Genomic DNA, 20,267 nt, shown 5'->3' with positions numbered 1-20,267 from the left:
TATGTGGCTTTGATGTATAAGTATACATAAAAAAGAAATTTTGTGGTACAAGTTTTTCGACGATGTGAAAAAATATAAAAATATTAGTTAATGACGAAATAAATAACAAATTATTGGTTTTCTTTATAAAAGAAAACTTCAAAGGCCTACGATCATTGTGAAAGTTAATGAAAAAAGTGCAAAATAAATTTAATTCAATGCCTCCCTTTGTTATGTTGTACATAATTCAAGAAGAAATGGTAGACGACAACTCTTCAATACATACATACAACAGCAGCAGCATTTAATTGATTCTTTGTATAAGAAGGAGGACTGTGTGCATTTGTGTGTGTGTGTACTGTGTATATTACCAAAAAAGTTTTGCCTATATGTGTACATAGATATAAATATATACAAAGAAGAAAAAAAATGAATGCTGGATTATCCTTCTAAATGAAATCTTAAAAAATTATTAATCGGATATTAAAGAAAGCCATCATCAAAGCCCACAACTTGTTGGTGTTGCTGGTCCATATACTGATTCACCGTGTCTTCTTTTGTCTCTTGTACCGTCTTCGTATATCGGGTGTGTGTGTACGTACTTCTGCCTTGCCTGGTAAATCTGAGAACAGGTTTCGTCGTGATGTATTTGGAACATACCACACAACACTGGTGCTAAGGTCTACGACTACTACATGGTAAGTATTTTTTGGTGGTAGATGCATAATTTTTATTTTATTTATTTTTTTTGGGCAATGAATCTCTATATGTGCCCTTGTCATAATATCCATTATGGATTTCTTTAAGAAGCAAATACACTCTTTTTTGTGGTTTCAAATGCATAAATATTAAATATTCATTACATATATACATACTGATATGTTTGGTGGATGGATAGCTGGCTGGCTGTTTAGTTGGTTGAATGATTTGCCTCCTTCATATACAAAACTCCACATACATATACAGCTATTTTATAAAAATTCTTCTTTCTGCATGAAATAGGAGTCCCCACAGGTATAGTAAAATTACATTTATTCAAAGAAAAGTTTTGATAAATAGTTTTGGTGGAATTCAACAGCACATAAAAATTGTTATTGCGCTCATAGTATTTCAACATTTGAATTTGTGTTGCGAAACCACAAATAATAAGCAACCTCCACCCATTTTGTTGCAATGTAGTATCGTATAATACCTGACTTTTTGCTTCGTTGCAGTGTGCCCAAAAAAATATTAAAACTTTAAATCTGTTTTTCCGAAAATATTGAAGATGAACTACAAAATAGTTTTCTGGTTGGTGTAGTCTGAAGTACAACGAAGAAATGTTTGAACATGGTCGATATCATTACCAAAGTAGATCATGCACCGTGGCAAGACTATTTAAAGTTATAAAACACGGTATACATGCCCATTGTCACATGTTTAATGCACGTTAAAAATATTACTTTTCGAAGGTATGAAGTAAGGGCCAACCTATGTAAAGTCAAAAAATGTTAGAAAATTATACGAAAATAGGGGACGATTCTTAGCAAGAATAATTTGGTCCATAAGTCCCGAATCATTGATTCAAAAACATCTCTTGGGGCCCATGACACTAATCTGAGGTTTCATTACAGCTAAGCATATCCAATGTAGTTATCGGATCAGAAAATTGATTGATTTTCTCCATAACTACGTTAAGGGTCCTATGAAACTAATTCCACGGCATCATTAGATTTGATAAAACTCTATTCTATCCAAAATTCCCTCGCAAGCTTTGATGGAATAGGTAGTAGAATTGTCTGTTTACGCATCGGTGGAAAATTCAGCGGATGCCTTTACTAAGAAACGAAATAATCTATGAATGGAATGATGGTTAGAATAATGTTGACTCAGGTCACACGCGTATACTGACAATGTGTTCCTAAACTTTGATATAGGACAGACATTCGACTAGTAGGATCTTCTAAAAACAACCCACTGAAACTATTGAAATTCACTCGGGAAATATCGAGACATTGGGAACTACTAAAACCAACTATGAATATTGCTGGTGTAGCTCAAAGTGTAGAAGAAAATACAGGTTTGTCCATCCCAACGTATTTTGCATAAAGAATTAATTCTTAAGAACGATCATCAACAACATCGCGCCTTTGGGGATTGTTTTATTGTAATGCATAAATTCCATAATTTTCACTATGCTATTAACGTCAATAAGCAAAATTGTCCTATCTGGGGCTCGGAAAAACTGATTTAGATGGTATTGAATTTGGCAACGTTTATTTTCGATACTGCGCTGGTGGATCGGGTCCTGTCTTTCATGACATATGTGTTGGAGGTGTTCACTCCATCTCGCGAAGATTGCCACATTCTTCAAAGCGAGGAATATAAAAAGATACGCTATCTAATCAACGGGCACACTATTTATTACATGGACTGCGGAGATGAGAACACAGCTGAATGTGAACTTAGCTGAAGGCCGAAAGCAAAAATCCTGAGGACTGCAACTGTGTGCCTTCTCATGACGCCAGTGGATCATTTTCATTAGGAGACGAAGTTTCTTCCCTTACGTCAGCATAATCATATGCTTTCGTTACAGTATCTGCTTGGAATCCCTCCACCCAGGCGAGTCAGGAAGGATCTGCATGATCTAGAGAGAGGTCCAACGATATAAAATATAGAGAGCGTCTATATATATTGGAAAGCCTTTCTTTTTAATTACCCTGCCAAACCTACCCAACCTCTCTATAGAGGATTTCTAGCTACAGTCCGTAATAATAGCTGACTTCCTAAACTTGGGCATTGAAGCAGAACCCGATTAATCTTAATATATATTACTGCTACAACAACCGTTGTTCCGGTTGATCACAATTGGCAATAGCCACCCTGCGCCTTCTTCCTTTGGGATAGCGTGAGAGATAAATTCTACGCCAAAAACTCAGCGTGTATTCAAATCGTGAGGCTATCTAGGGTACAGGGCAGTCAGTTTGGGATTTGGTTATGCCAAATTTGTATGCTTGTGCTGGCCATTAGTCCGATGATGTTTTTATAAGCAAGCCTTCGTCATTTTTCACAATTTTTTTAATACTAAAATGTTACCTTATTTTGGATAACTCTATGTATACAATCATCGGAAAAATATCAAATGCCTCCATTTGTTCCGGAAATGCATAACTCTTTTATTAAAACCTGCTGGCTTTAACTCAGCATTGGAATAAAATCACAGGTGAACTGACACTATATAACAAAACAAACGTTAAGCGACCTTGTGCAATTTTGGTAGGTTCTTGAAATGAAATGGTATTGGGGTAAATTACTCAGATTGATTCTAAAAGGCATCGAAAATATTTGTGTTCATTCTTGCGCAATACGAGTTAATGCGGTTGTCCATATATCTCGTGGTTGCCTAGGTATAAATGTGTCCTGCAAAGCCATGTGTTCTCCTAAGGCTGCATTCGCGAAGTATTCTGGCAACGCGAACGAGTCAATCATGTTGTCTTTAAACTAGAGGATCCCTCTTGTTGCAACTTCGCGAACATTTACACTATCTAGCGTATACGTCTCCTTAAATATCGCTTCAGAATCATGTAAAATGAATACTTTAGTATAGTTCGACTGAAGGTTAGAATACATAAGAGGTTTTTTAGGCACAAGTTTTCGACTGACATTTTTCTTACAGAACAAAGTGGCCTCAATTGGCTTAGCCCTTCAAAAACAAAAACTGAAACATTTCAACAAAGGCCGGAAAGTGGTGGCTTTGAAAATTAAATCATCAAAATGCAGAGCAGACTGCATTTTAACCTTATCCGTAGGCCTCTTCAATAATTTTTAAATATTCCTAACGTTGAAGTTGTTACAAAGTCACAGCATAGGTCCCCAGGCCCTTAAAAAATATACTTTTCTTAAATTCCCATCCTGTTTTTTTTTTCATCTATTAAAATTAATTGAAACGTGTAGATATAGATAGATATCGGGTTCTGGTTTCACTGCATCATAATTTTGAATTTCAAATCAAATGAAGATGTATACGTACTTTGGCTCAAATTCATAAATGATGATTTACAAAAAAATGTTATGATCCATGAATTCAACGATAAACGAGAGTACTTATTTACAAAAAGGATGTCGAATTGATTACTCATTTATAAATAAAAGCATTCTTGTTTATCTTGTCTGACTTAAAGCAAAAATATGCCCAATAATTTAAATATCCGATTTATGTTTCTTTTAAGAGTGTATTTTAAATGTTGATGGTTCTGTTTCTGCAAAAAAAAAAAAAAAAAAAAAATGAGTCGTTCGTTTGTGTTAGAAACGGTATGAAGATGTTTTTAAACGGTGCGAAATTGTACTATAGAAATGGTTTCAGATTTAAATTTAATCAGAATACACGACACCCCATTGGCAAGGCTTATTGAATACATGTTTTAGGCGGACTCTTCGCCACGATTGAAGTTATTAAATAAAGTTTGCATTATGACTGTTCTAATGTATATACTAGGAATAGTTTGTAATTTCTACAAATGTCAAAAAGAAAATCTTAGATAGAAAGTTCCTCCAGTTGTAAATCTGTAGAAATAATCCATTTTTCCTTTTTTACTTATTTATTTCAAATTGGATATGCTATTATGGTAGGTGGTTGAATGAATGACACTACTAACAATCTGTCTAAGGCTTTTTGGCCTGCAAATCTCGGGAAGAAAAGCTGTCCTTCTCAATCTGTACAGTAGGCTATAAAAATGTATTCTTTTTAATTACCTTTTAATAAGTGTGAAGTACTTTTTTAAGTTTACATAAATCTTTTCTTCCGCATAAATCTTTTTGGCCATGTGGATTTCGACTTGGAAGACGAAAACTCCCAGTTATACGTTTGGTTAATTCTTTCTAACAGTTTCATAATCAATACGCAAATTTGATTTCCTGCATTATTACAACACCTTACTGAATTTGAGTACTTTATAATAAAACATGTGTTACCGTAGGAAAACTCGTGTACAACTTTTCAAATTTATGTAGGTAAATATGGTAAAAACTTGCTGGCTCTGGAACAGAGCATAAATAGCCAAATATAAAATTTTGTCAGTCTTTATTTCATTACCTATTCCATTGAAATTGCCCAACACTATTTTTATTCCTCGACAGGCTTAATATAAATATCATCACTTCGTCTATTGACTAAGGAAATAATTAATCAAAATGTTTATCTAACTATTTCATTTCGACTGCAAATTAAATGTTTCGTCGCTTTTTTTTTGTTTTGGAGTACACAATATGCCGCTTTGTTGAATTTCTTTTTTTGTTTAATAATTGGCTATACTTTGTATTGGGCACAGGGAAAATTTATAGAATAGCACAGCTGCCAAAGCAGCAGCGACAGCAGCATCCATCGGCCGACAGTGGCAGGCAGAATCAACACACAAAAAAAGGAACTTGGCGTCTGAGATTTTGTTCATTCACCTATTGATTAGTACACTCCAGTTTGTTTTTGTTATAAGTTCCACTTCAATAAATGCCATTAGTACAATAGGTTATGAGGATATGAGGTCGAGTAGAAATAAAAAAGAATATTGTGCTAAATAAAATTTATTATTGAAATAAGAAGAATTGAAGGAGACGAGTGGATGGGCCATTGAAATACAGAGAGAACAATGGCGAGGATCCAAAGATAAATGTGAAATCTAATTATGCCTTAATTGGAAATCTATCGAAATGGAATTGAAGGAGATAGGCATGAAAATTGGGTATTTTATTTTCTGTTTTAGATGGTGAAGTTCTTTATGAGAATAGCTGACTGAGTTATTAGAATGATACAGGTTTATGATCGAAACAATTTCGACTCGTTATGACATACATCGATTTGCTAAAAAGATAAAACCAAAATTAAAAAAATTATCAAAAAAATTCGTATTTTGATGGAAAAATACTAAAAATCTAGTCATCGACGGCTAAACGCCAAATTACAAGTAAAATAGTATCAGTGGGTTTTCCGACAGATGTATACCCTCAGCCTTGATATATGATTATTTAAGCTCTTGACTCTTTATGGGGGAGGTTCCGAAGCAGTTGGCCAATATTGACCAATTCGTTTCTGACCAAAGACTGATATATATTACAATGTGACAGATTTGGACTATATCGACTACTTGATATACATATCCGATATATGCAAATTTTTGGAAAATGTGGAAATATGCATTAGGTAACAGTCATACCTTACCTAATTTCAGAAAATACATATTCATATCAGATTTCTGGTTAAGAGAGATACTGTATCGCCAACTTGTTTCGCAAGTTATAACATATATAAATATTGGAATATGTGACCCTTTTGGGTGATGATGTTGTTGTAGCAGTAGTACATGTGAGTGTTTGTGTTCTGCTAATCTGGTTCCAGCTCCAGGTTTAGAAAATCGGCTACTTTAATGGGATGTAGCTAGAAATCTTTTGGAGTGAGTTGGGTAGGCTTGGCTGTGCAATTAAAGAGGTGCAGCGTATTGTGCGGGTCTATATCACACGCCGGCCAGGCGCCACGCACATCTTCATCAATTCGCACCCAATACGAATTGAGACGACAACACCATCCTGAACGTAATTGCGCTAAGACTACCCAGGTTTGTCTAGGCAGCTGGCGTTCTTCCGCTGCAATGGATGGGGGGTGGACTCCGAGGACGGAATTCACTTTATGCAGCATCCGCGACTGCATCGGTATGGATGCCTCCCAGACCCGCTTGATAGGCTTCTTGATCTAGTTGTTGAACATCCCTCTCTAGATCGTGTATGTCCTTCCTGACACGCCTGGTTGGGGGAGTTGTATCCACCATATGATGGTTGGGATTACTCTCACGGTAACACCCAAGCAGGTACTGCAACCAAAGCATATGATTATGCTGACGTAAGGGAAGGACTTTCGCTTTCTCATGTATATGGTTCACTGTGGGTGAGGTACCAAAAGGGGTTGGCAGATATATATCATCTTCACAACAGATCTTGCGTAAGCAAAAATATTTGGATGTGTAAAATTTGAAGAGAGTTTGATGCTTAATTTTTTAGCTTTCTTTGTTGTTTTTTATCAATATTGAACTCTTTGTGGGGGAAATACCAGAAGTTATGGTCCGATTTCTACCATCTTTATAAGATATCTTGTGTTCATGGAAATATTGAGATATACTATGACTGAATGGAATCGGATTTTAATTTCGTGTTTTATGAGCTTCATGGTTACTCAAAATGTTGGCCCTTTGTGGGGAAGGTACCAGAATGAGTGGACCGACATATCCCATCCTCACATCAAACTTTGGATTAATAAAAATATTGTGATGTGTGTAATTTGAAGAGAACTAGATGTTTATCTCGGCGATGTACCAGAAGAAATGGACCGATCTCTACCATATTTATAACAGATCTTGTGTTGTTTGAGATATTGTGAAGTGCCAAGTCTGAATGGAATGACAATTTCGTGATTTATTCGCTTCATGAGTATTCAAAATGTTGACCCTTTGTGGAGGAGGTACCAGAGGGAGTGGACCGATATATCACACCTTCACACCAGACATTGGGTTAATAAAAGTATTGAGATGTGCGTAATTTGAAAACAATCGGACACATACATCACATTTTATAAGAGTTATAATTGTTCAAAAATTTGACCCTTTGTGGGGAGGTACTTGATGGAGTAGACAGATATTGTTCATTATCGCTCCTGACCTAGCACTGATGCAAATATTAGGATTCGCAAAGTTGAAGCAAAATCGGATTATCCGTTCTCTTTCTGTGTAGCAAGTTATTTTCTTTGAAAATGTTAACATTTTGTGTGGGAGGTACCAGAAGGAGTGGACCGATACTTCCCATCTCCGAACTCGATTAAAGTTTGATAATAATATTACGATGTACCAAGTTTGGATTTAATCGGATACTCCCTTTGAAAGTTATTGTGCGCACCAGACGACAGAACATCGCGAACATCGCTAGATCGACTCCAAATGTCTTGAAACGGATTTGATCCAAAGAGACCGTTGTTTCGATGAGGCACGTTTCGGCCGTATCAGCCATATGGCTGAGGGTATAAAAAAAATGCTCTACACACCTTTCAACACATGTGACTTTCATTAATGTATTTTTCGTTGCACATTTCCGAACAAACACCGCTTTCCCACTCCATAAATATTTATTTAAGACATAATCTAATTAAGTATTCATAATATTAGTTTCCACGAAAACTAAAATGACTAACATATTTATTGTTTTCCCCCACCTCTTTTCTTTATAGGTACTCTAAAGAAGAATGCCGCGTGGAGGAACACACGTAGAAGATAAATGTAAAATGTTTACTTCAATGGTTTCATACTAGAAGAATAAACATAAAACTTGTGATGGAAACTCTCGAATAGCGTAATCAGGACCTTTTGCTCCCGATAACAAAATTGGAAAAATAGAACATCGCCATACAAGCTTTTAATGTTTTTACAAAAATACTCATAAAAGACAAAAACAAAACAAAACAAAAACGTCCATGCTAACACCGATTGAATGAATGAGTAAATGATTTATATAATCATGAATTCAAATATTACAAAGCTGTACGATGTTATTGATGAGAATGCAGTAAATGAATGCGATTATCTTATATTGGCATCTACAATTGTTGGGAAGGCGGCAGATAATAAAATACTCCAAACGTGTCAATGTTACTTAAAACATAATTATGCTGCGTGGGACGACGACGAGCATAAGCAGGAAGAAGAGGAGAAGACGACGAAGAAGAAGAAGGAAGAGGAAAGCAACGCAATAGGGTTCACATTTAGGCAGCAGCAGCAGCAACTGAATGGCGATCAAATAGATCCTAACAGATGTTTATGTGATAAACACAGGCAGCAGCACAATTGCCAGATACATTACTGCCACAACAGCAGCAGTACTATATTAAGAAATACAACAACACCTACAATAACAATACCCAGCTCAAAATTCTGCTCATCTAAACAACAAAAACAACAACAATCACCACCACCAACATTACTACTCGAGCATGGCAAAGACTCACCACGAAAACAACAACCACAATCCACATTATTTAAGCCATCTTGCACTCATGAGGATACTTATGCTGTACCATATTTAATATTAGACAATTCGAATACATGTAAATTTATATCAAATAAGGAACAAACTACATTAACTGTCGATAAATACGCATTCACAACAACAAATTTCATTTCATCAACAACAAATATGCGAACCACCAATACGCCGGATGTATCCGAAAACTCCCCAACATTAGATAATGTTAAGCATCATCAATTCAAGAGTAAATACAACTTGAATGATAAGGCGAGGAGAAATAACATTCGCGATGACGATGATGAGTATAATGACCATTGCCATTACAACAGACGTGACAAGAATAATACAGTCGTGCAATGCTTTAATTACTCCTCCGACCATTGCAATTGGTTTTTGAGAAACAATCCATTCGTTACATTTCAACCCTCAACTGGTGGCAAGCTATTGAATTTATTCTTTATTTTACTCTTAACGTTAGCACAATATTTTGGCAGCACACAAGGTCTATTGGTGGCAAAATCGCCACCATTTAGTTTAGATTCATCGTCACCAGTTGATTCGCTATCCATTGATTCCAGCGATTTTGCAATGCAAACGCACACCAACAACACTGGCGCTAGTTCGCTTAATAATAATTTCAGTCTGATACAAAAAACAACGGTAGATCAAAACGATGGTCTGGGAGGAGGCGGTATTGGTGATCATTTTCCTTCGAGTAGCAAAAGTTTAAGCATATCATCTGCTGCTGGTAGCGGTGCCTATCTCGATAAACTGGACAATTTGGAACGTAGCCTGGCAGCAGTACTAATAAAAGTTGCCTACGGCACAACCTCGACCACCAAACGTAGTATACCCGACAACAGTTATGCCTCAAGCCTAACCACCATTGCCACGCCCCTACTAACCACACAAAGATATCACGAAAAGTCTCGCCAGCCCCAATTAAATGTACATCATCGTAATTATGAACTTGATTTGGAAAGAGATCATGCCTTGCCAACAACAGCACCAAATGCAGATATTTTAAAGAGTAACAGTAATCCCACATATCCAAATCCCAATCGACATCACAACAATGATCGAGATCGCCATAGACATTTGATTAACTCAACACCACTGCCATCGTTACCAGAAGTATTAAAGAAATCGAATGGTCACACGCCCACCATACCAATGTTTTCCGGTGCCGACATACCCTCATACTCACCGCCAGCTAGATCGTTTTTCACGCCGCCACTGCCACCAGAATATCAGCATCCATTTGCTGATAAACCAACGCTTAGGGGAACAAATAATGAAGGGGGTATTGTACCCAACACCGGTAGCTATATAAATCGCCGTCCCATACCACCGCCAAGTCTGATGCCTGGCCATGAACGCATACCATTTAGGCCACCCGATTTGGCAGGAGGTGCTGGTGGTACCACTAGTGCAAATTCAAATCCAAACACAAACATGTCGCCGGCCCAATCACCTGCTGCAGGTGGCAGCAGTCTTTCGTCTTCGCTAAATCCTCACTCATCCTCAGGTGTTCACATGGACTCGGATCACAAGAAAGCCTCGAACAATGCCACAAAGAGTATTAATGTCGAATCTCCCCCGCCCGATGTCAAATCAGAAAATGGAAATTCAGATGCTGTTCAGGGTTCATCATCTGGTAGCATGTTCTTGGATTCATCGGACAGCTTCCGTAACAACTACAATTCTAAGGTTAGGAAAGAAGTACTGCCCAGTATACAACGCATACTCAGCGGATCGAATGGTCGCAAAGGTGATATACCCGAAGTATTATTGAAACAGGTAACGACAAGGCCAAATTATCACCAACCGCCTTCATCGCCAGTGGTCATAAATACCTATTTGAATCAAAACGGTGACACGAGTGTGGTGGATGCCAGCATTGATAGCAAACAAAATATTAATAAAATCAAGAATATGAAGGATGTTGAAGGTGTTGATGTGGGCGTTGGTGTCGATGGTGGTGCTGATTTGCCACAACAAACTGAAATCACAACAAAGTCCGTAACAGGTGCCGTGTTTGGTGCTGCAGTAAATGGCTCAACGTCAACGCCTTCGGCTGCAGCCATTGGCGGTATGAAAACAAACACCGTTATTGTACCAACATCGCGTACCGTATTTGCTTCAGGTGCTGGTGGCAACTCCAACAACTCGCCATCATCAACAAATCGCGGTGATGATGCCTCATCTACGTCATCCTCCACACTGGCAGCTGCTTCTGGTCTGGCCACCTCATCCCTAGCCTGGAATATACATGTCTACTTGTCGGTCATTCTCTTTACAATACTGGCCGTCTACTCCCTGTATAAAATGGTTACATACAATAAGCTAACACATCTTTTCTCACAATCCTACTTCCTCTGCATCCACATTATACTGATCACCATTTGCTCAATTCGCACTTTTTATCTCTGCTATGACGCTTATAATATTCATTCCAGTTTTCATATATTTGTTTCGGAAATTCTACTAAATTTACCCGCCACATTCCTGACCATATCCTTTGCCGTTCTAATACTCTTCCTATCGCTGAAATCTTTGAACCATAAGAATCGTTATTCGGCTCTGATTCGGCCGCTGACGGTAGTTGTGGGCTGTGGCGTACATGTGATGTTGTGCATAACCTTGCACTATGTGGAGTCGTATACCCTGCAAAATCACCAGCAGCAACAGAAATTGTTGATGAAACGACATCAGCAACAGCAACTCCAGTCCTATGTCCATCATAATTTTGCCCAGCAGCAACAGTATTCATATTTAGAAAGCATGGCCTTTAATTCACCGCTATCAGCGGCATCGCCAGCCGGCCAAACGGCAGCAGGCTATCAACATTTGGCTGCTGGCGTCTCTCCACTGCCACCGAATCCTCCACGTGTTTTGTCCTTGATTTGCCAAATTATATACATTTTCGTTTGCTTTAGTTTGGGTCTTTTATATTTGTATCTCTATAGGATTTTAAAGCGTGTCTTAAGAAATAAATCCCAAAATTATATTCATGGCTATCAGAATTTGTCCTATGCCATACACATTACCATTGCCACTGCCTTGTTGTTTGTACTGCTGGCAGCTTTACAAATATTCGGTGCTATAAGTATTTCCTCTACCAGGCCAATGATAGCTCAGGCCACAGCAGAAATAGATTGGTTTCAGTGGGGCTACCAGTTTTCGTTGCGTCTAATTGAAATTGCCATTATAACGCTCATCTCGTGGGTGACAGGTTTGAAGACAAACACCGGCTCAAATACAGTTAACATTAATCTAACGAATAACGAGGCGAGGATTGTGGGGGGACACATCGATACGAATACAATGTACAATACAAATGCCAGCATGAATCCCAGACGTCTGAAACAAAATGTCCACTATAGCCAATATAGCCATCCCAATGTGACCAATTTCTTCTTGCCTTATACCTCAAGTTCTAGTCAAGAACAATTTGACATGGATTACCCGGCGCGTATATAACTCGAAGCGAACAAAGCGAATCAATGGTATTGAAAGAGCTAAGTGAATGGAAATAGAAAAAAAAAAAACACGTGATCCAAAGGCAGTGCACCAGTAAGCCAGAAGTTTATCCACTGACATGGAGATAGTGGCATCATGGTTCAAGCTTTCAATTTCATTCTATTTACATGCATACATACACAGTCCGCAAATCTTGTCTCATAAAATAACAAAATTCCCCAATTTTTTGCAACACCGCCAACCACTTAATCATAAAACGCGTTAAAAACCTTTTCACAATATACTCCAGAATAAACAAAAAAAACAAAATAAAATATAAATATATACATAGTTTTTTCGTAATCTTTTTCCCATCTTTTTTATATATGCAATATAATCATAATCGCGACATAATGTATACAAATTAAAAAACAAAAACTAAATATTTTTCCCTTCTTTTTTTACCAGAAAACACAAAATATAAAAATGAATTTTTTTCATTTTTTATTATTATTTAATTATTTTTTTTTTGTTGTTTATATATAACTCTGTGTATTGGATTTTAATATAAATAATAAAAAATAATTTTTTATTTATACAACAAAAAAAAACATATATCATTTACACAAAAAAACGCTCTTTTTTATTCGATTATATAGTAATAATAAATTTTGTTAATATTAAATTAAATTGAAAAAAAAAACAATGCACTTTTTTAAGAACCGAAGCAGAAATGGAGAGGAATAAAAAATTTATAAGAATTACAAAAAAAATATTGCTTTAATAAAAACTCAAATACGCAAAATAAACAAGAAAATAAAAATTAAAAGAAATGTGAATTCTTTTTATTGAAATAAAAAAAAAAAAACAGATTAAATTAAAAAACAAAACACAAAAAAATCGAAAAATCACATTTTGCTGATAAATCGATCGAATGATCTATCGAATTATTGTCTGGACTTATCTCGTTTCTGATTAATCAATTAATTGTAATATAAGTGTAATTATTTATTAATCAGAATACCTGATGGATCAGGCGAAAATTTTGATGCGACATAACAATTTATCTGTAAGCTACAAAAACTGCATAATTATTGTTAGTATTTAACTGTAAATTTTACATACTGTACATTTGTTAGTAACGACATATTTTTTAAGTTTAGCATTTAGTAATATAATAATAATAAATAAACAATTCGAATAAATAAAACATAATTTTTGATAATAAAATAAAAACAAAATACAAAAATAACTATTTTCAATTAAGATAGAATTACAAGAAAAACAACAACAAAAGAAAGAAAGAAAAAGACAAAAATTCAAAACAAGTAACAAACGCAAAATTACAAAACAAACAAAAAATGGACTCGTATTCAAAATGCTATGATTAAAACAAGGCAACTTACAAAACAAAATGTATTTCTCATTCGTGCGTCCTACGAGCACCCCAAATAGTTCTCTCATTGCAACGAACGTGACCAGCATTAAACTTACAACATATACATAAATATTTATTAAATCTATATATTTCAATTCATTTTCTTTTAATTTATTCCTTGTTTTCCGTTTTAATTGCCCAATCAATAGAAGGATGAAAATGGATGGAAATTTGGAGGGATTTTCCCTTTATGGCTCTTAAATGATTCTTTATTTGAATATTTTTTAGATCTTCAAATTTTCACAAATGTTTTCAGTTTTAAATGGATGAAAATTTGGAAGGATTTTACCTTTAGACTTTTAAATGATTCTTTATTTAAATATTTGTATACCCTCCACCATTCTATGGAGGGTATATAAACTTTGTCATTCCGTTTGTAACTCCTCGAAATATTTGTAATAGACCCTACAAAGTATATATATTCTTGATTATCGTAAGTTTCTAAGATAATCTAGCGATGTCCGTCTGTCTGCTGTAATCACTGTCTTTCGAACGAACTGAGATAGAAGGATAAAATTTTAAATACATGCATAGTTTACCAGTAGGCAGGTCACGTTTGTAAATGGGCCATGTCGGTCCACGTTTTCGTATAGCAACCATTTAACTGTACCTTCCGATATCGGTATTTTCATGATTTTAGCGACATTTTTTATCTGAATTATTTCAAATTTCTTATTTGAAGTTCGTAATGGGTGCTACAGCCTATGACAAAAATTTTCGTATGCAGCTCCACGTCTTCGTATAGTCCCCATGTAGCGGTTTTCAATTAAGTGGTGGTATTCGATTTTTTTTATCTCATTATCGTAACATTGAAAGTGGTAGCTTTCTTTCTGATTAATCTGGAGGCTAGCTGTATAGGACGCTTGGGCGAAGTAATATACAGGGTGAGATAAAAAAAACTGCAACAAAGTCAAACTCCATAATTTTTACATTTTTTACTTTTATTGAATAAAAGCAAAAAATGTCGGAAATAGCATCAAATTTTAGAGTAAGCTGAGATTTGTTCGAATTGGTAACCTTTTGCACGAATTATGGTCTTCAAACCGCAAATGAAACAGTCAAACGCTGCCCGAATGTTGCTCTACGGTATTTTGGCCCATTCCCGGCGAAGCGCTTGCTTGAGGTGATCGACACTTTGGTTTTTAGTGCCAACCTTGCTTTCCGAAATACTCCAAACACAATAGTCCAGCGGATTGGTGTCATCCGGAGATTTTGGTTGCCATTGTGCGCTGGAAATGAAGCGAGGAACCTCATTTTGTAGCCATTCTTAAGTGGCGCGTGCTGAGTGCAATGGTGCTGAGTCCTGTTGGAATGTCCAAGGTCTGCGGCCAAAATGATTGCGTGCCCAATGCTTTAGTACATCCTCCAGAATATGTTCGCGACAATATTCGGCATTTATTCTCACGCCACTGTCGATTAATACGAGCGGAGAGCGACCATTGACTGTTATGGCGGACAACACCATCACCATGGCAAGCGCTTGAGTTCTAGTGGCCAACCGAAGGTGCACATTTTCAGCCGACCTCTTTGGCAAGTAAACACGATCATTTTGTGTGTTTACAAACTGCTGGACACCGAATGTTTTCTCATCGGAGAAAACCAAAAACCAAATTCGGTAGTTCACCACTTTCGGCCAAGCGAAGCAACTTTTTAGCTCTTATGAGTTTATTTTCTTTCTGTTTCTGGTGCGGTGTAAGTTCTTGCATTTTTTGAAATTTCAATAGCTTTGCCCTGAGCTCGTTTTTTCAACATTTGTCGAATGGAATATTGTGATATGTGCAGCTCGGCCACTGCGACGAGGTTGTTGTTTTCTTTCGTCCACTTCCTTGACGTCGGGTTAGGCTACCAGTACCACGGTAGCGAGCGATGTTATGAGACACAAAAGATTTATTCACATCTAAATGCTGGGGCGCTCTATCGATAGCCACTTGTGGTTTTCCAACCAAATATAAAGGAATCGCGCTATCAAAACTACTCAGGTTTGTCGGGGCAGCTCTCGCTCTTCAGCTGCGATTGGAGGGGGATGGTCTCCTAGTACAGTGTTTACTCTATATCCTTCCATGGTGACACTTTGACACCATGTTCAACTAATTCGCTAGTTAGGGCTCAAAACAAAGAGAGCTTGTTGACCTCGTATAAAGCGATGGGTCGGTCTGTGGTCCAATGGAGAAGTATTTAGACTCGCCAAAATGCTGCCTTGAGAACTGAAACAGCATGCCAACATGACTCAATTGGCCCATTTACATTCGGAGCTGTAGGTTCTTTCCTTACGTCTGCATTATCATACGATATGTTGGAGTCATCCAAACCATTATATGATGCACAGAGCCTCATCAGCCAGGTATTTTAGAAAGGATCTACACGAACTAGAAGGGGGAGGTCTAATGCTATAGAAGACAGCCCCTAGATCAAGAAATCTATCAGCAGGTCTGAGTGGCATTCATACTGATACAGTCATATAGGCGATTAACACCACTAGCATGAATGTCGTCCTCGAAGTCCACACCCCATCCATTCCAGTTCAAAAACGTCGGAGCAATTACGTTCAGGATAGTGTAGCCGTATTTGACGCGAAGTGATGAATGGATTGCTCGGCGTGTGATACAGGCCCGCACAATATGCAGCATCTCTTTAAATGCCCTGCTAAACCTAGCCTAGAACCGGTATAGCAGAAATCATACCAGTAATGTATAGATGTTACAACAACGACTTTTAGAGGGAGAGACGTCCAACTATCTAACTGAGAGAATCCATAACGTTAAAAATGTCATCCTCAGAATCCACTCTGCATCCACTGCGGCAGAAGAACAGACAAACTAGGATATATAGGATAGACGAGCCAATGCAACCAGTTTCCTAAGATATAATTTGGAATCAAACTAGCAGAAAGCAACAAACAACATGTATTGCTGTTACAACTACAAGCTACAGAAACAGGTACTGCAATATAGAACAATAGGCGAGTAAGAGGTTTCTTTCAAAGCGAGTTTTTTTAAATACTGTCCCTGGCAAAATTTTATTACCGAAAGTTCTCTATTTCTTTTGTACTCTCAATATCCTCTAATTCGTCAAACTAAGAAAAACTCCCGCGAGCGCTTCCCAAATCCTGAATGTTCTTTTAAGGGTGAGATAAAAAACTGCAACAAAGTCAAACGCAATAATTTATACTTTTTTTAATGTTATTGAATGATAGCAAAAAATGTCGGAAATAGCATCAAATTTAGAATAAGTTTAGATTTTTAGGAATTGGTCAGCTTTGGCACGAATTATGGCCTTCAAACGGCCAATGAAACTGTTGGAATGTTCAAGGTCTGCGGCCAAAATGTTTGCGTGGCCAAGGCTTTATTGCACTCTCCAGAATATTTTCGCGATAATTTTCGGCATTTATTCATATGCCACGGTCGCTTAATACGAGCGGAGAGCCACCATTGGCTGTTATGGTGTCCCAAACCATCACCATGGCCGGCGCTTGAGTTCTGGTGGCCAAATGAAGGTGCACATTTTCAGCTGACCTCTTTGACAAGTAAACACGATCTTTGGGTTGCTTACAAACTGACGGACGACTTATGTTTTCTCATGGGAGAAATCCAAATTCAGCAGTTCACCACTTTCGGCCAAGCGAAGCAACTCTTTAGCTCTTTTGAGTCTATTTTCTTTCCGTTACGGTGTAAGTTCTTGCACTTTTTCGAATTTTAATGGCTCATTTTTCAATATTTGCCGAATGGAATATTGCGATATGTTTGAAATGGCAGCAGTCTAAAGTTGGTTGCAGTTTTTTCATCTCACCCTGTAGATTTTATAAAATCCAAGCACTATACATCAGCCTCTTTAGCACTTTGCAGTGGCTCAACAATATGGTAATTAACTGACATAATTAAAATATTCAATTCCAGATCCGAAAACCTTCCAAATGTATTTCCATGGACCTTGTTTTACCTTATTGCAGTTTACTGAATCCTTCTGTTGGTTATAGCATTAATTCTACTAACACTCATCACTCATTGCCTATTTTGCCATACTATTGTACAATTTCAATTATATTCACTAACAAAAACAAAATAAAATTTCATCTGTGCATTATTAAAATATATTTATATATATACAAAACAAAATAATAATAATAATTAACAACAAATATATGAATAGCAGCAGTCTGACTGTAGAGAATGTGAGAACTTTTGAATCATAATTTGAAAATTAACAAGGAAAACATTTTTACAAAATAAACTGATATTAGATGCTAATACTTTTACAGTACGAAATCAAGTCTATTAAGAAATAATGTAAAAAAAAAACAAATCAATGCATACATCATTTTAAATAAAAACCCAATTAAATTTAAAATTGACTAAAATTATTTTATATATCCTTCGATCGGGGGTATCAACTACTACCCATATGGTTGTTTTTTAATTCTATACTAACGTCAATGTCGGCGAAAAATCATTGGGTTTCAAACTGAGGCAAATTGTTGATTTTGCGCTGCTTTAAAATTATCCAACGGTGGCATTTTCAAATTGAACATTTTGAGTATACCTTGTAAGACGTGGTTTTGGAGCACGATGACTTAGTTCGTATACAAATCAAATGACGTTTTATTAATTGCTCTACATAAAAAAGAGTGTAATTGGTACCAATATTTTAAAATGGACAACAGTCAACTTTGTATATAAAAGAATAAGATATCAACATAACATATCAATCAATTGAATGCAAACTAAATACAAAACGTTAAGGGGATTAAACATTGCAACTCAACTTTAGTGTTGTAGTATGTTTAGGGGCTAATTTATAACATTATAAGGGACATAGACATTTTAGATATTGGTAAAGGCAGTGGCTGACTAGTCCTCAGTTTTTGTTGTATTTTCTTAATGGATACTACCCCATAATTTTATATTTAAATTTTCCCCATTAAAAATGCCAGAAAAATTCAAAGTTATATTCAGCATTTATAAAAAAAAAAAATAACTAACTATTTATTATTCACAAGAACAAAGTGTATATCATCTGCACACGAACACATTACAATTGAATTATTTACGGTTTGAAACTCGTGCAAATTAATTTATCACTAATCTGAATCACTATCCGTGTTTGGTTTGTCTTCATCTTTCTTGTCATCAGTCTTGTAATGGCGATATTCCTTTTTCAACTCCCACATATTTTTGTGTGGATTTTTCATATTATAATCACACACTTCTTTCAGAATTTCCTTCAGATAACCAATAGGTTGTTTTGTAATTTTAACCAAATCCTTAATATTGTAGTACTGATGTTTTTCGAAGGCAAGGAAGAGCATATCCATAACAGCATTCTTATCATCACGGGCCTTCTTACCTTCGGCCTTTTTGCGTTCCCTATATTCGATCTGGAATGAGAAAGATTATTAGAGAATAACATTTCAAAATTCCTAAATCGACATAGACTTACATTGTGAGCATGATCTTTGACAGGTTTGAAGTTTTGAACAATCTTATCAATTGGCTGCACTTTTCTAACGGGCACCGACGCCTTGCGTATAGATTCCAATTTTAATTTCATATAACAATTATCGGCAATAGGTCTACATTCTAATTTTTGTACTATTCTACCTTCCATGTAAAGTTTCTCGGAACTTTGCGTGCTAGCTGAGGTATCTTTACTGCTGCTGCCACTACCCGCTTCCTGTGGTACCATATGTGAAAAAACACCCAATGTCTGTTTAGTTACCACTGAGACATCGAGTATATGTTCCGTAGGTATTTCCTCCTGTGGATCTAGTTTTACAACTGCTTGTGACAAACTTAACGATACCTGTGCCTTCTGTCCGGGTGTTTTACTGATTCTCAACTTGCCAACGTCCATGTTTGAGGGAGCTTTCTCCCATTTTTGAGCAATATATTTGGGTACTTTAACCAACCAAACGCCCCGTCCAGCATTCGACAAATCCAATTCTTTGTCAACAATTGGTATTTTAACCTCCTTGTCATCTTTAGACATTTTAGAAAAGACAAAATTGAATAGGAAATTGAATTGTGGTGCACGATTAAACAAAACAGCTTCTGTTGCAATTGAAGAAAACAAAGCCAACGCAAATGTGGCGCATATTGACTCCGTTATCTGTCACATTGTTAATCCAGCTTTGATGTTACCAAAAGCAACAGCTGTGGTTAATGATAAGTTTACATTGAAGAGATTTAATCTGATTTGAGCTTTATGGTACGTTTAGAGCCTGGTAGAAGAATATAGGTAGACGCGTCGACACAGCTGCTGGGACAATTAACTGTCAAACCAATTTTGGAATTGAAAATGTTGAATGAAAAATTTTAAATTTTTAAAAATTGTTGAAAACGCGAATTATAATAGCCTCCGA

At 36.4% G+C, this 20,267-nt stretch overlaps 2 protein-coding genes across 2 annotated transcripts; one reads left to right on the top strand and one right to left on the bottom strand.

Annotated features, from left to right (window-relative positions):
* On the top strand, positions 1-18,256 carry LOC101901368 (uncharacterized). Its single transcript, XM_005185871.4, has 2 exons — positions 1-677; positions 8,219-18,256. Exon 2 carries the CDS (start codon positions 8,491-8,493, stop codon positions 12,493-12,495), a length of 4,005 nt encoding a protein of 1,334 aa, XP_005185928.1. The 5' UTR covers positions 1-677; positions 8,219-8,490; the 3' UTR covers positions 12,496-18,256.
* LOC101901202 (general transcription factor IIF subunit 2) lies at positions 17,977-20,007 on the bottom strand. The gene is made up of 2 exons (XM_005185870.4): positions 19,346-20,007; positions 17,977-19,283 (listed from the first exon to the last, which is right to left on the bottom strand). The coding sequence occupies exons 1-2, from the start codon at positions 19,892-19,894 to the stop codon at positions 18,987-18,989; spliced, it is 846 nt and encodes a 281-aa protein (XP_005185927.1). The 5' UTR covers positions 19,895-20,007; the 3' UTR covers positions 17,977-18,986.
* Positions 20,008-20,267: the final 260 nt, after the last annotated feature.

This window comes from Musca domestica, unplaced genomic scaffold (genome assembly GCF_030504385.1).
Source record: "Musca domestica strain aabys unplaced genomic scaffold, Musca_domestica.polishedcontigs.V.1.1 102, whole genome shotgun sequence".
Classification (NCBI taxonomy): Eukaryota; Metazoa; Arthropoda; class Insecta; order Diptera; family Muscidae; genus Musca; species Musca domestica.
Note: the sequence above shows the minus strand (reverse complement) of the source record. Positions and strands in the feature narration are given on the sequence as shown.

Bases quoted from the DNA above. Each gene is read 5' to 3' on its own strand.
- LOC101901368 (XM_005185871.4), top strand. From the start codon at position 8,491: ATGATTTATATAATCATGAATTCAAATATTACAAAGCTGTACGATGTT.
- LOC101901202 (XM_005185870.4), bottom strand. From the start codon at position 19,894: ATGTCTAAAGATGACAAGGAGGTTAAAATACCAATTGTTGACAAAGAA. The intron at 19,284-19,345 runs GTAAGTCTATGT...TTCTCATTCCAG, and splicing joins TCAAAGATCATGCTCACAAT to ATCGAATATAGGGAACGCAA.